This window comes from Pyrgilauda ruficollis, unplaced genomic scaffold, assembly GCF_017590135.1.
Source record: "Pyrgilauda ruficollis isolate IOZ18807 unplaced genomic scaffold, ASM1759013v1 scaffold23, whole genome shotgun sequence".
NCBI lineage: Eukaryota > Metazoa > Chordata > Aves > Passeriformes > Passeridae > Pyrgilauda > Pyrgilauda ruficollis.
Window position 1 is genome coordinate 1,483,837 of NW_024522539.1, and position 16,474 is coordinate 1,500,310.

General features: G+C 43.4%; 1 protein-coding gene across 2 annotated transcripts in view; it reads left to right on the top strand.

The window, feature by feature from the left end:
• MEGF11 (multiple EGF like domains 11) overlaps positions 1–16,474 on the top strand; it is a 188,864-nt gene that overhangs the window by 156,621 nt on the left and 15,769 nt on the right. Inside the window, exons 15-20 of one of the 2 annotated variants that reach the window (XM_041469050.1) lie at positions 3,145–3,273; positions 6,125–6,253; positions 6,948–7,076; positions 9,521–9,649; positions 9,788–10,021; positions 14,637–14,755. In XM_041469050.1, coding sequence (XP_041324984.1) covers positions 3,145–3,273; positions 6,125–6,253; positions 6,948–7,076; positions 9,521–9,649; positions 9,788–10,021; positions 14,637–14,755 — 869 coding nt within the window. The remainder of the gene's footprint in view (positions 1–3,144; positions 3,274–6,124; positions 6,254–6,947; positions 7,077–9,520; positions 9,650–9,787; positions 10,022–14,636; positions 14,756–16,474) is intronic. The other variant, XM_041469049.1, reaches the window with a different exon arrangement.

Below are 16,474 nucleotides of genomic sequence, written 5' to 3' on the forward strand. Positions count from 1 at the left end.
TCCCAAGAAAATCTTTCCTTCAAAGGGAAAATGCAAACAGGTGCTCAGTCACCCTCTCGGAAATACGATGTGCTCCTGGTTTCATAAATAAACCAGCTCTGCCACGCTGCATTGAAATGGCTGTGGAATGAGACACCTGCTGTAAATACATCAGCATCCAATGGCTTCATTTTTCTTGCTGCTCAGCCTGTCCTCACCTGAATGTTGATAGCACCTTCTTGTGATCTTTGCAGCAGGACAGGGAGGTACTGGTTAAGGTAAAGGCCAGCTCAGGTGAACAATCCCAATCACCCAGTTGTGCACAAAACCTCATTGGCACTGTGCAGGATCTGGCTGGGAATGGCTGCAACCATGGACACAAGGGCAGGAGACAGGAAAGTTTGCAGTGAGGCAGAGGAGTTCATTTTCACAAGTGAAGAGGAGCTTCAGCTCCCCCAAACACCCATCACCTTTCTTTACCCTTCAAAGTTCCACATTTAAGTCCAGGTGTCATTTTCATCCTAAAAATACCCATAAAATCCCTGAGCCTTCTGCACTCTCAGGTGCTGCATACTGCAGTGGGTATTTTCTACAGAGATATTTAAAAGAAGTGATTTGTAGTGGCCACTGGCCCTGTGGAGTCACCATCCCTGCCAAAACTGAATGACACTTTCAGTGACCTGCTTTTCAATAAGATGGGATTGCAGGCAGCAGTTACCCAAAATCATTAAACAGAGATTAAGTATAACCATGGTGTTTTTTTTTTTCCTGTGCTGTATAGTCAACTAAACATTACACCAATTAATTTATTAAAATGAACGTATTCCAGTGAATTTGTCCATTTTATGTGAAACGTTAGCCAGATTTCAAAGCGTAAGCAGGTCTAATTATCCTCTTAAGAAAACTATTTTATTTTTGCTCAGATGTTCAGCACTTCTGGTTTTACTTTGAAATGTTGATCTATCTAGCAAATTAATCTTAAAATATTCATGTCCTAATTAAAATCAATTTGTGTTGCAGTTTGTCATAATGAGTTAACATGTAACTTTATTTTGTAGAAAGAAAAATGCTAATTAATTTTCCATTAGAAAAATGTGAAATTAAGATTTCACTTTGGAATTTTCATTTCCTTGTGCCATTGGCAGCAGGAACATTCTTCCACCAGCAGTATGTACATGTGAGGAGCTGTGTAACCCCCAAAACTGCACAGGTTGACTCAGTTGTGCCAAGGATTCCGAGCTACAAACAACTAAACAGCTGTTTTATGAATATCTTTCACAATCCCAGAGTGAGATGGGTTGATAATAACTTGTTATCACTGCTAGAACACACCTGACATCCCACAGGGACTTTGGGAGTCCCACTTCAGAGCTTTCCCAGCTAATTAACATCCCAATCTGTGTTGTACAGTCAGGCTGCTGCTGAAAAAAGCAGCATTAAGCCTTGTTTTACAGCTCTCTAAAAATGATTGAGACATTTAAAAAGTCTCAAAAAATGGGATCTCACATCTTCACAAGAGTCTCTCTGTCAGTCCACAGCCAGGTTGTTTAAATTAGGGAGAAGAACCCTGTCATCCCTCTGTGCTGACATCCCAGAGGGCATCATCCCATTTCCCAGAGAAAAGGGGAGCTCCTGTGGAGAGAACCCCTCTGCCAGCTCTGCCTGTGTGCACCCAAGTGTGACCCTTTGCCAGCAGCTCTGTTTGGATCACAGAGCTTGCCCTGATCCATCAGTATTCCATGGAGCAGAACAAATCAGCTCCTCTTCAAAGGAAGTCCTTAGAGAATTCCACTTTTGTACATACAGACCCCAGCCTTCATCGAGGTGGTGTTGCCTGTCTCCATCTCAAAGATGCCATAAAACAGTGCCTGGAGCTGCTTCATGCAGAGCTGGAAGGGAATAATGGTGTGGCCTGTCCAGGAGCCTGGGCTGACAGATCAGTTCAGTTTTTGCTGTCTGTGATAGGAGGGTTCTGTTTTCCTTCTCTCTTTGTGTATTCTTTCCATCCTGGCTGTGTATTGTATTTAGTTTTATCTCTTTTTATTTAGGAACAGTTCTGTTTAGCACACAGTGTGAAAGCCAAACCCAACTTTATCCACTCCTACAGATAAGTCCATAGTCTATAGAAACACAAGCAGAAAACAATACTCTGCTGTTGTAAGAGCAGAGGATGGCATATTATATAAAAGCCAATGAATCACAGCTCAGGATTTCAATCTGTGGCTGATTCACAGTCAGGATAGATTGAGGTCACCTGCAGAGACTACTTTTGAGAAAGTGAGAGAGGCTGAAGTGGTGAAACAGCTGCATAATTCAGGGAAGTGCCTTAATCACTTTTTTGACATCGCTATTATTTACCAGGATCCAAGTCCAGTTCCATTTGTTACACTCTTTGCAAAGATGGACTGTATGTTTTATCTTGTTTTGAAAATACATCTGTTTTTGTCAGGGAACCCAGCCAATAAGAGCCCAGAAATGAAACATTTCATTCGTTACTGAGCAGAGCTTTCCATCAACTTTAACGTTAAAGATTTCCAATAATTTGGTGGGAGGTTGAAGATCTACATGTCTATTAGTTTCCTGTCACTGTGCTTAGGATGTGAGAAGATGACTCTGGAAAAAAATTGAGAGTTTCTTTTCTTCCAGCTTCACTTAGGTGGATACACAGAGAGAGGTGCTGATGTTGCTGGGATGCAGCAAATTTGTTAAATAGCTCTCAGTCAAACAGATATATAACATACATAAATATAAATATAGATAAAATCCTTGGAAACCAAATCAGTCCCAGCCACTCCCTTGTGGCTGCTACTCACTGAATTCCCCTAAGTTTTTCTTGTTCTCTTCTTCTCCTCATGACCCCTCTTCTCCGTTTTGTCTCTCCTCTTGTAATCCTTCCATACTTCCCTTCAATAATTGCAATCTTCTGACTATATTAACTTCATTTTCCAGCAGCAAATGGATTTTGATATGACTTTTTCCTATTGTTTTTACTCCTGGGATGCAAGCAAAATGGGCTCGAATACTTTTCCTGCTTTCCAGAGGAACTGTTCTTCATCAAAGAAAAACTGTTGTAATTAATTTTATCTCTAATTGCTAAATGTTGAGTCCTGTGGTTTCCTCACATTCCTTTTGAAGAGGCTGCAGTAAAGTGCCTTGTGTTTTCAGTGTGTCCCAGTGGGAAATTCGGGAAGGACTGTGCCGAGGTGTGTCAGTGCACCGAGAACGGGACCTGCAACCCCATCGACGGATCCTGCCAGTGCTTCCCGGGCTGGATAGGGATGGACTGCTCCCAGAGTAAGAAAAGGGGCATTTTTCCACCTCTGCCTTCAACATCCTATTTTTGTGTTTGTTTAGTGCTTTCTGAAAGTTAAAGACAGATTCTAGGGAAGTCCCTGTTGTATTACGGCCAGTGCCTTGCTCTCTTTAAAGCAGATTTCTTTTAATTAATCTAAGTTAGCTTTGGATTGAAATAGTTTCTGCATTTGGAGTTTGCAGAAGCCCTGACTGGCTTTTATTCCAGGAAAGGGAGGTCACAAGCTCTTATCAGAAAAGAAAGCTCCATGTTCCATTTTAATTTCTAGCTGGATTCCTTTTTATTTATTTTTTTTTAAATAATTTTCTTTCAGGTATTACATTTAGACATTATTAACCAGTAAATGTTTTCATGTACCAAATCCCTAGAACTGAGAAATTAGGTAGCTGAAATATTTCTATTAAATGTAATTTAATTGTAAAAGTCAATGTGGCCTTGTAGGGATGAAGGATTTCTTTCTGAAAATTGCCCAGGTAGAAGATTGGCATTTGCTGATCCCAAAGTGTCATTTCCTGAGAGCATCCCTTAATTGAAGCTAGATCACAGAGGGAGGCAATATCCGATCATTCAGAAATGTTACTTCATATTCAGGATACAACTAGCATATTAGACAGCATTCCAGAGTAAAATATATTAAACTCCAAGTGATAAAGCAGGAATCGGATAAAAACAGACGGCTGTAATTTTGCTTTTATTGTATGTCTTCCACAGGCAGAATATTGCTGTCACTCAAAAACAGCAGAAAAAAAGGGAAAAAAGACAGAAAGCTGCACATATTCCTCATTATATTTAGCCATCTAATTAGGAAATGTCTGTTAGTGTCTGTTAACCTTGAAAAAAGGTGGTTTTCCTTCCAGAGCGAGGCAGGCCAGGTCAGCAGGAGCAGTTTAGCAGGCAGCACCTGGCTCTGGGCACTCTGGGTTCTGCATGAGCAGAGGGGGACGTGGCTCTTTGCTCAGCTACTCCTTGCACACACAGGGAACCTCTCCCAAGGTGACCCTGTCCCACTCCAGGCTCCCGTGGGCACCTGGCCTCCCCTCCCGGGCTATTTCTGGCCCTGTGCTCCCATTAACCTGGAATGACCTGGGCTTGGAGCTGCTCAAGAGATAATTTTAGCTCTGACTCCAGAGCCAGTTCTGGATTCACTAACAGCCCCTGCAGCTCTGCCTTAGGACAGCGTTGGGAAAGTATTTCTGGTTGCTTATAGCACAAACACTTCAGGCCAAATTCTGTTCAGCTTTACATTGTGTGAGTCCAGTGACCTTTTGTTTGATTTACGTCATGGCAGGGTTTTTTGGCCATTCGTTCTGGCTTTAGAGGTGTCTGTCAAATGCCAGAAACTTCCATTTATCATCCATGGAGCCATTGGCATCCATGGAAATAGGCCTGGTGTCTGTACTTTCAGGTTTCCTGGGAACCGTGCCTTATTAATTCATGTCTTTAGCAGGAAGCAATGAAAAGTGCTTTTTAAAGCAAAAATATAGTTGTTGTATTGAAGGCCTATCATAATTCCGGATCTTTTAGTTTGGCACTAATAACTGTAACTTGCTGCATTCATTTTTGGAGGGAGGCTTACAATAACTTTTTTTAATGTATTAATATTGTGCTTGTTGAAATATAAAATAGACCCGGAGATTTTAATTTAATATTAGCCCCCCAACAACAATAGCAATCTGAATTTGTGGATGGGAATTCATACTGGAAGAAGTTTTCTTTACATTTTTTTCATGATTGGAGTAGCACTCTGTGCTTCAAATGAATGTGGTAATTTTAGTAGTTGATTGCATAGCAAAGTAAACCTGAATAGCTGGGCTTTATTATGCAAGAATTCCAGCATGTCAAAAAGAAAATTAAATTACCTCCATATCTTGCAACCCTGCCTAAATTGTCCTCACAGATAATGCCAGTGAGGCATGGAGAGTGGCCACAGCACAGAGAGGGGTTGTGTCCAGGGTCACTGGTTCACAGCAGCAAAAACCTGATCCTGTGTCCTGCCCTAACAGAGGCTCATGGAGTCACAGAATCCTGGAATGGTTTGGGTTGGAAGGGACCTTGAAGCCCATCCCATTGCACCCCTGCCATGGCAGGGACACCTTCCCCTATCCCAGGTTGCTCCAAGCCCCAGTGTCCAACCTGGCCTTGGGCACTTCAGGGATGGGGCAGCCACAGCTGCTCTGGGCACCCTGTGCCAGGGCCTCACCACCCTGCCAGGGAACAATTCATCCCCAGTATCCCATCTCCCCCTGCCCCCTCTGCCCTGTCCCTCCATCCCTTGTCCCAGGTCCTCTCCAGCTCTCCTGGAGCCCCTTTAAGCCCTGGAAGGGGCTCTGAGCTCTCCTTGGAGCCTTCTCTTCTCCAAACTGAACATTCCCATCTCTCCCAGCCTGGCTCCAGAGCAGAGGGGCTCCAGCCTTTGCAGCATCTCTGTGGCCTCCTCTGGACTTGCTCCAGCAGATCCAAATCCTTCTGCTGTTGTTCCCCAGGGCTGGAGGAAGATCTGCAGGTGGGGTCTCACCTGAACAGGGCAGAGCAGCAAAATCTCCTCCATTGATCTGCTGCAAGAAATCCCTGTGCCAGGGAGAGGTTACAGGGTGGCACCAGGGTTTGGAGAGCAGTTGGTGGCTTGGAAGGACCAGCCACTGTCCAGGGAGAACTGGTCACTGTCCAGGGTTGTCACTGTCCAGGGAGCACTGCTCACTGTCCAGGAGTCACTGCCAAGTTCAGCAGTGCGAGGTTCTGCCTTTGCTGATGTCTCACGGGTTCCCCCTTTATTGTTGCTCCTCCACAGCACTAACACAGTATCCTTGCTTTCTTTTTTGTCTATTTTCATAGCTTGTCCCGCTGGGTTTTGGGGCCCTGATTGCTTTCATTCATGCAACTGCCACAACGGAGCACTGTGCAGCCCCTACGATGGAGAATGTAGATGTACCCATGGCTGGACGGGGCTCTACTGCACTCAGCGTAAGCCTTTCAGAGACAGGGAATCTGTCAAAGTATGTGCTGCTACCTCGTGTCTCTTCCAAGTATTGCAGTTTTCCCTGGAAAACCACATGCTCCCTACTCCTGATAACCTCACATCACCCCTAAGAAAATAGTCCTGAAGCTTTCCAAGGTTTTTTTATGCCTTTGGCGCTCGGTAAAGGAGGGGAAAATAATTTAGATTATTGATTCATTGTTAGAATTTGCACAGTCAGTGTCCCTGCTTGTTAATGCCCCAGTATTTATGGTCTGATTTAGGAAAATGGTAGAGATTTCTCACCCTACTGCCAAATTACCGGTATGAAAGAGGAGATCCAATTCTGGTGAGCCTTTTAAGAAGGTTCTTTCACTTGCAAATAATTGATTGATCCCTGGTCTTCCAGAGAGTTTCTGTTTAGCATCTTCTTTCACTTCTTGAAAATGTAGTTTGTATGGATGGGTCAAGTTTTCATTCTTCTGAAACACTTTAGAGGCAATTCTGTAAAGATGAGAAACATTACTTCAAGAAAATTGTCTGTCACAGTATCTCTGCATTTAGACCATCAAATAAATGTCATTAAATATACAGAGGCTGAAAATCCATAGATTTATACACCCACATTCTTTGTGCTAATAACACATCTGAGGCTGACTTTCAGCTTATTTCTTACTCTTTCCTTGTTCTGCTTGCTGAAAGGTTGCCCAGCTGCTTTTTATGGGAAGAACTGTGCCAATGTGTGCCAGTGCCAGAACGGAGCCGACTGTGACCACATCACCGGGCAGTGCACGTGCAGGACGGGGTTCACAGGCAAACAGTGTGAGCAGAGTAAGTACCAGCGGCCTCAGTCCCCTCTTGCTCCAGAGAGTGGGGTATGTTTCAGAATTCTTGCACAAACTGGCTCTTAAATGAGGTGTTGATGTCAGCAGGACAATGACCTCAGGCTCCTTATATAATCCATAGGGAGGAGAGGGCACCTCTGGAAAACTGGGAAGTTTCTAAGCATAAAGAAATTCAGTGAATCCCTGCAAATTGGGCCTTTCATTCCCAGGATAAAGTTGAGTGAGAGAAAGCAAATCACTGCACTCAGTGCTGACTGGATGGGGCCTTCCCAAACGACTTGTACCTGATTGATACACACCCAGCCCTAAAGCTGCCTCAGGCCTTGTTCATGCTGCTGAGAGCAGCAGCCCCGGGTTCCCCAGTGCATAAAACAGAAGTGTTAAAAGTGTTAAAAGTCCTTTCTGCTCTCTGCCTTCCAAAGAATATTGGGAATATGGGGCTTTCCCACAGAAGTTATGGTGTAAACATGGACCAAATAAATATTCATCTTTATAAAGCAGATCAAGGGAAACAAGGTTGCTTACCATTTTGGGAAGGGTCTGTGTTTAGCTAGAGCAGTGAGTGTTTCCCAATGAACCTCAGTGATGGTCAATGAACCCTGAACGAGGGTCCTGGAAACTGGATGTGCTGTAATTGGATAATTACTTGTTTGTCCAGTGCAGTAATTCACAAGGAAATTCTCACCCATTTACTGGGATTCTAAACACAGGTGAAATCCACCTCATCTTCCCAAGGCATTAATTCCACAGGGTTTCCTCACTTTTTTTGGCAGTAAGATAATTCAGTAACATTCCTGTCAGAAATGCAAGGGAAGGCTTTTTAACTGTAGCTTGCTATGTGGATCTTTATGGAAGTATTTGTGCACATAATTTAATTCATAAATATGTTGCACACACTTGCATTCAGCAAAGTGAGCATCTCAGGGCCAAACTTGTGTGCTCTTGGGGGATTGCACATGGCACCACTGTAACTCTGTAAGTGGCCAGCTTCCTGGAATTTGGGGATGCTCTTCACTGCAGCCACAATCAAAATAGGAAACTAAAGAATCCCACAAAGAACTGCACAATAGCAGATTTTATACAAGGAGCTGCTTTATGATTTGACCCCTGTATAAAGCCTGAGGCTTTCTTTTCTATCCAAACTACAAATGTATTTATTTACTTGTTTTTCTACTGTTTAATCTAAAAGAATCTCTTCATTAAGGCTCATTCCTTCTCCAAATCCTGCTGAATGGGCAGTCACACTGCATTGCAGATGAAATGCTTAATTGCAGGCATCATTTCTGTGGTGCAGTCCCAAAATTTAGGCCTTATTCATTTTAAGTAGGCTGCAGGCTAATAAAAGAATGAGCATTAATTGTAATAATTTTATTTTTTTGTTTGTTTGAGTACCAACAGATTAAAGATACAATTTTAATACACACTGCAAATCAATAAAGAGATACTGGCTATGATTCTGTACTTAATATTAAATTTTGTCTGCCAGAAGCTACTTTGAGACTGACATTGGGGAGGTGTTGTCATGCAATGAAAAACATTTGCAGTGACACACAAGGAGTCACATCTTGAACAATATATTCCACAGGATCATAGCAAGGGTGCATGTTTTCAGTAATGCAGCTTCTCCATGGAAGTAAGTGGGATGTGACAGACATTGTTTCTTTCAATTTATTCTTGAATAATGCTTCCAGAAGTACAGTAAGTTGCCTACAGATTTATTGTAATAGCCCATCATGGTAATTGTATGAATAAATTTCTCAGCTGGACATTCAGTCTTTGATAGAAACACAAAGACAGGATAGAAATTCCTTCTGTATTAGAAACCCTGACACCGAAGCAGAGCAAATCAAACCATTCAGCTGCTCAGTTCTGAAATTCCACCTGCAAAGTTCTCTTCACGTGGCACTGGTAGGGATGAGTAGGAAAGCATGTGGGGTTTGTTTGGTAAAGGCTGTTGGGTTCATATAAAGGTTCATTAAAACTTTTCTTTGCAACTCCCCCCACAAAAAATAAAACAGGTAAGTTGGTGAAGAATGCTGAGCTCTGTTGTCTGCAGCTTCTGAGCTCAAGCTCTGTTAAACTCTGAACATTGGTAATATACATGAAGTCTTCTAAAGCCTTTGTACCTATCATTGATTTCATTGCATGAATTTTCCAGAAAATTACAGCTTAATAAGTAACAAACTGCACATAGAATGCATTTAGCTCCTGCTTTAGTCTAATAATAATTTCACTATAATAATAATAATAATTTCACTAATAATAATAATAATTTCTTACAAATAATAATTAGGGTGTAATAATAATTAGGGTGTTATCCTTGAGATCCTAAACCCAGGGAGACTTCTCTACGGAATCTTCCACGGCAAGTGTTGTACCCGTTCCCAAAAACAGAAGAATTCTTTCCAATGTTTTTCTTTGGCTCCCCAGAATGCTCTCCAGGAACATTTGGTTATGGTTGCAAACAATTGTGTGAGTGCATGAACAATGCAACGTGTGACCACGTCACAGGCACTTGCTACTGCAGTCCAGGCTTCAAAGGAATCCGATGTGACCAAGGTACAGTGGAATTCTCTCTATAAAATCCCTCTCTCCTCTCTCTCTCTCCCCCTCTCCAATGAAGTGCTTAAAAAAATAGTGTTTCAAAAATGAAATGTACGATTCAATTTACAGTGTGTTATGAATTACTTTTAACAGCGGCTCTTATGATGGAAGAATTAAACCCCTATACTAAAATTAGCCCTGCTCTTGGATCAGAGAGGCACTCAGTGGGAGCAATCATTGGAATTATTATTCTCCTTCTAATTATTATGGTCTTGCTGGCACTCTTTGTGTGGTATCGACGGAAACAGAAGGAGAAGGGCCATGACATGCCAAGTGTATCTTACACTCCAGCCATGAGGATGACTAATACAGATTACTCACTTTCTGGTAAGGGTCTTTTTATGTTAATCAAATCCAGACTCACATTCCTGTCTGTTGGGGGAAAACAAGTTTCTGTGATGTGTAACGTGTTATTGAGCCTCAAAAATAATGACACTTCCATTCTTCCTCAGAATACTGTGATCTTTAAACACATAAATGGGACAGGAGAGCAAATATAAAACTGATTTGAGCTGCTTTCTGTGTGGAAGTTGATATGGGATATACCCAGGCAGGAAATATGCTGTATGGAATTTTGAGTCATGTGCATTCCTGTTGCAGTGTAGAGATGTTTCCCTTTGTGAAACCTTGGGAAGCCTTTTTTGGTTTAAGGAATGGGATTGGCTGGGTCAGTCATAAGGTTTTGGTTTTGTTTGTGCTGCAGATTGTGATTTGAGGTGTCTGTTTGTTGTCACTCTCTGCTGTGTGCAGACCAGTCCTTGTCACGCAGACAGCTGGTGGGAATCATCTTCCCAGGAGCTGAGGAAAGCAGGGGAGAGGAAGAGGAAGGCTCTTCAGGATCAAAGCATTCTTCCTTCTTTCTATCCTCTGTTCCTGCCATGGAGGACAGCTTTTCTTGACAGATTGTCTGAATTTTGGAGGATGTGATCTCCTTTTTAATGCTGTCATTATAAAAAATGACAAATTGAAAAAAAGGCAGAGACTGGGCCTTTCCTTTCCTCTTACTTTCTTTGTGCAATCCTTCTAGCAATAGAAATTATATCACTCAGGAAGCTGCAGCAGAGTGGGGTCAGGCCTCTCTTTCTGGAGGTCACAAGGACAGTTTTCTTCCTCCTCCCCCTCGGAAAACTCTGCCATCTGAGCTTGCAGGGGAAGATTAAGAAGATAGAAACACACTGCTTCATCTTCAGCTCATTATAAATTGCCTGCAGGTACCAGCATTGTTTCAAGTTTTGGGGTTTGCCCTTTTTAGAAGGGCATTTAAAAATTCTAGATGAGAGCTTCTGAAAACTCCCTGCCAAATCCTGTCTGTCCTCCAGTATATTCCCATGCTGAGACTTTCAGTAACTGCCCCAAGTTTGGCCTTACCAATGCTGCTTCTCTTCCATGGAGCAGAGAGGCAGGAAAAGGTGCTGATGTGCACCTTCTTCAGCAGAACATGGAGAGGTGGGTATGAGACAAGCTCACAGAAAAGGAATATGTGGCTGGCAAGACAACACATGTGTGTCTGAGGGCAGGTGTGTTGCAGAGGATGCTGAAGGACACTTTATTCTTTAGCTCTGTCCAGCCTCTGTTCTAGGACAGCCTTCACAAAGCATCAGCAGCAATATTGCAGAAAGGGAACAGGCATTCCAACCTTCACCTGCAGGTTTGCTTGTGGATTAAGGGCAGAATACCATGTAGATGTGCTTGTCCAATGGATATAATCCCATGTAAACCCATGTACTTTGGCAAGAATTCCACCTGGATGGCTGCAGCATCCAGCCCTCTGTGAGTTGTAACATTATGGCTCTCCTGGATCACCAGTTGTTCTTTTGCCTGTTTACTCTTCTTTGGGTAATGGTGGTGTTGTTTCTGAATAGAGTCACATACACAAATCCCTAGCTCCTGGAGGCAGCAATTTCCTCCAGCACATTTATTTCTGGAGGATGTTTTTGGTCTTTACGTCCTCAGCTCCTGTGAGGCTGATAATCCATGCATATGTGTGAGAGAGATTATGAGGAAAGAGAACCCCCTGGGCAGCCCTTGGACTCTTTTGCATTTGTGGATGAAGGATGTGGCAGCAAAACACACACTTTGCCCAGCAGCCAGAGGAGAAGAAAACCTCCTGTGCTGGGAGGGCTTATCCACGGCACATGGGTCCAAGAGCAAACTTTCCCAAATAAGCCTGAAATCAAAATGGTGCTCCCCAGCCTGAGAGCAGTGCACTACATGCAAAAAATATTTTAAAGATTTTTTTGTTTAGTTCAAGGAGATGGGGACAGAAGGGAAAACAGCGTGGAGAGCAGCAGAGATTTTTTAGTGGGATTTTCACAAAGACTTGGCTATGGGCTGAAGTGATGTTTGAGGTCTTATCAAGGTCTTAGCAAACTTTCTGGTATGGGTGAATCCTCTGCTGAGAGCCAAGAGCTAAGCAAAGCTTAACACAAATAAAGCATCATGGATTTTGAAGACTAGACGAGACACTTCCAGAAATGATCTGCAGATGATGGGTAGTGGGAGGTGGCAGAGTGAACCCTCCTGTTTGGAGCCTTCAGCCGTCTCACTGACACTGTGTGGGCAGAGAAGACCCACACAAAGAGAAGGAAGCAGCTCCATTTAGCAGTTGAGAAGTCTGGGTTTGTATTTACTGCAGAGTGCTCACTTATTCCCTTTTTTGTGGCTGGGCTGGTGCCCAATTTCCACAATACTATCCTGCAGGATGGGGACTGATGCTCTCTGTGGCACCCCAGAGCCCAGGCTCAGAGCAGGAGCTCAGTCTAATTCCCTTTCCTTTAGGCATTTAGGTCTTTCCTTGCTGTTCAGACCAGAATAAAATTCCCACCTTTGGGAAGAGAGAGATTTTTTTGTGGGTTCGGGTTTTTTGTTGGCTTTTTTTTTTTTTTTTTTTTAAACAGGGATAGCATTAAATTTGAATTTGATGTATTTCCAGCCAGCAGTTACAAGAGCTTCATGAATAAATGTGTAGAAAATGGACTGTGCTATCAAGGTAAATCAGCCTGGGTGGCTACTTAAGTATCGACCAGAAGGAACTGTGTAGAAGGAGTAATTCTGAGTTCAGGGTGCTGCATGCAAGGGGGGGGAAAAAAAGGATTTTGGGGGATGTGTACAAGCTCAGAATCATTAATTCAACACTGTGCTGAGTAGTAGAGCACTCTGGTAGAGTTTTATTTCAGCTCATTTTGGGTGCAGAGAACAAGCTGCAGCCAGCTGAGCTGGGTGAGAACTCGCCTGGTCTCAGGTGGCTCCCGGTGACATCGGTGGGCACCCCAAATCCCACAGCACAGCCACAGGGTCCTGGCTCTTCCTTCCAGCTGGTCTTGCCCACAGGCAGGGGATAAGGGAAGGGGGAAGGCAGAGCTGATTCCACCAACACTTTCAGAGCAGAAAGACACAGATCCAAGTGTTCTGTTTAACTGGGACCATGGGTTGTGGGGAGGGAGGAGGGGCCCTTGAGCCAAGCCCCCCAGCAGGCTCAAGGCTGTATTGGTGGAGGGCACACACTGACATGAAGGGTGGGTTCCAGCCCCAGTTCCCACTGGCAGACCCCAAGAGAGATGTGTTTCCTGTTGGTTTGATTGTAAATGTCACAGAGTTGTAGCTGGGGGAGGTGGCAGAGCCCTGGCAGCCTGGCTGACAGATGTTCTATGCAAAGACTTCAGCTCTGGAATCACATCCTGATCTGAGATCATTTGTCAGCAGCAACTCTGGAAAACAGCTGGGACTCAAAGGCTCTGCACTTATCACAAAATAGAGCTGACCTCGAAAATCTCTTTGCATATTTCAGCAGAAAAGCAGTGCTTGGTCAGAGCTGCACATGCAGGAGCAGCTTCCCCCAGCCCTGAGCCACAGCCCTTATGTAAGAGACACCCTGCAGATAAACCCACTTCTTGGAAACGGGATAGTCTGCAGTAAATTAAGCTCAATCTAGATCTCCACAAGATGTCAGCAAAGCAAAGTGCATGTTCAGAGTGAGGCAAATGCAGAGGGCCAGGAGAGGAGGTGATAGTGGCTGGGGACACCAGGTCCCTGTCCTGCCTCATCCATTGCTGCCAGCCTTCAGTAAAGGTGGTGATGGGCTCAAGCAGCCACCCCAGCACTTCATCACCCTTTGAATGAAGGTGTTCCCCACAACCAACCTCTCTGCCTGCAGTTTGAGCCATTGCTTTAGCAAAGCCTGTTCATTTGCTCCTTACAGGGCCTCGTTGTTTAAATGATGCTGCTCCAGTTGAAATTTTCCATCCCTTCTCCTGATGTTACTTTGAAATACGTATCTATTTGTTATGCAGCTGGAACCAGATTGGGATTGATGTTTTCATTAGAACTGCCAGCATAAATATGATGCCTTTCTTGGTAAATTATTCTGTTTGGTAAATGTGTTTATAACTTAAATTGAGGAAGTAGATAAAATGTCTCTGAGCATAGAATGTAACTGCCCAGGTTTGCCTTTCAGGGCTCCAGCTTTGGTTTTTGAAAAGCCTTTGCACACAACGGAAAACGTTTTGGACTCCTTGGTACAGTTATAGCACCTTGATTTCTAACTTTACTCCTGGTTTTGTAACAAAAAGGTTTCATTTGTTTCAACTGCAAGACTGCCCAGGGGCCCTTCCATAGGTTAAACTAAGGAGGCAGCTGTGTTGCAGCCCATGCATTTCCCGAGTTTTGCCTCCCTCCCCTCACCTGCAAAGCAACTGTCAGGAATTACTTTATTAACACCTTCAAGAAGATAACACTGTATTATTTAAATATTTTGCCTTTTTTCTCTTATATTTAATGGTAATAGTCAAGAGCACACCATAATGCAGGATAGATCTGCAGATGTTTTAGAACACCCAGTACTCCAGCAAAGATTATTAAACTAGATTGTCTCTACCATGTTTTCAGTTTCTTAAGAACTGTTGTGGCTTCCAAAGTATTTTGTGCTGACTTGTTTTCTTCCCAGATATATCCCAGGGTAGCAGCAGTGTTCATTGTTTTTCCAATCCAAGCTACCACACTCTCTCATGTGGGGTGACTTCACGCTTCTTTCCCAGTAATCTGGATGGAAACAGCTCTTGTAAGGTAGATATTACCCCACCCCACTGTAGCAATGTTCTTATCAGTTCAAGGAAATCAACCAAAGCAATGCCTCTCGGGCCCTGTTGTCTGCCAGCACTATTTCAAACTCCAGGGTAGCATTCCTGATGTCCCAGACACTGAAAGGTTGGATTTCCCCTCCCTGTATCTTCCCACTCTCTGGGAATGGGAACTGGAGTCTCATGCCTGTCTGGGTCAGCAAGGCTTGGTGTCTTAGCAACTCTGAGGTATATTTGCTTCTCAGAAGAGATAAATAACTCAATAAATATAATTATCCATTAACACAACACCAGTAAATCAATGAAGCATTAATCAGTAATCTCTCTTTGCCGTTTCATTGTTTCCCACATCAGACACACAAATTCCCTGCTGACACAGACAAGCAGAAAGATGCAAGAAGGTACCTGGGGTGCTTTTGAGGACTCATGCAGGGACACTGGGACCTCTGCTGTCACTCCTGGCTCTCCAGCAGAGCTATTCCAGCCCTATCACTGGAACATCCAGGAGCACTTTCCATATAATTTGTTGCAATTGATTCCCTCAGACCATTCATGAACAACACTGTGACTCAATTCAGCTCTTTAGCAGTAAATTTAGATATGGCAAATGGTAAAACAGCTCCTCCTTTGGAGCCTTAATAAGGCCAGATGGGGCAAAGCAGAGGGAGCACAGGAAAAAGGAAATGCAGTTGATTTCATCAAGGTTGTCGGCTTTAAAAATGATGATATTTCAGGCTGTGTCACCTTAACCCAAATGTAGCTATTCACTGGAATGCCATATGAACAAGATTAATGCAAAAAAGACAGTATTGTACAGGACAGGCAAAAATATCTCTACATGTGCTTCTGTAGGTAATTTCTTAGTCGTTAAAAGAAAATCTCATTAAAAAAAAAAAAGGCTGGCTCCAGAGATTTCTCAGAGAAATGTTTAGACAGATGTGTAAATATGGTTTTTGATGTAGATGATCCCCTTGCATCATGAATTTTTGCTCCCCAAATTGAAAGTGCAAACGCTCATAATGTCAAATTTAGGATGAGTGTCCATCTGGGCCACTAATCCTTTTGCAGAAATTTAAATCAATTCAGAAAAGGTCAAAGCCAGCACCTATCCTGAATTCCCAGCCTGCAGTGCCATCTTCTCACAGAACTACTTCAAAAATTAAGCTGCTGGAAAGGTTTAATCCCCAAGTGGTGCTTTGGGACTCTCCTGGAAGCTGCTCCCCTTGCTGCAGCTCTGGCCATTGTAGTCAGTCAGGTTGTCCTGATAATCACTGAAAGACCAATAGAATTGGTATTTTCAGGGTATTTATCAAAATATATGGCCTGATATTTCCTTTAGATCTCCCACCATCTCACTTATTAATGAGAATGCTTTGCAGTGCTGAATAGCTGAGGATGGCCAAAAATACACTTTGTCTGTCTGCAGCTCTGCAGCCAAGTGAGACAAAGGAGCATATAAAGCCCTAATAGCTGCCTTAACGAGTTCATTTCCAAATCAGTTTGCCTGGTGCCATTCTCACTTTCTGCAGAGAAATGTGCACAAGTTGTACTTGGAGGATTCATTTCTTTAGAGTGCCAGCTGGGGTCACAAAGAAACCAGCACAGATGCAACATGAAAAAACAATGGCAGAGGAATGTCTGAAGTGCTGAGCCAGACCCAGGATGTGTTACCTCCCTGTGCTCCAAGGAGATGAGGCCTGGAGCT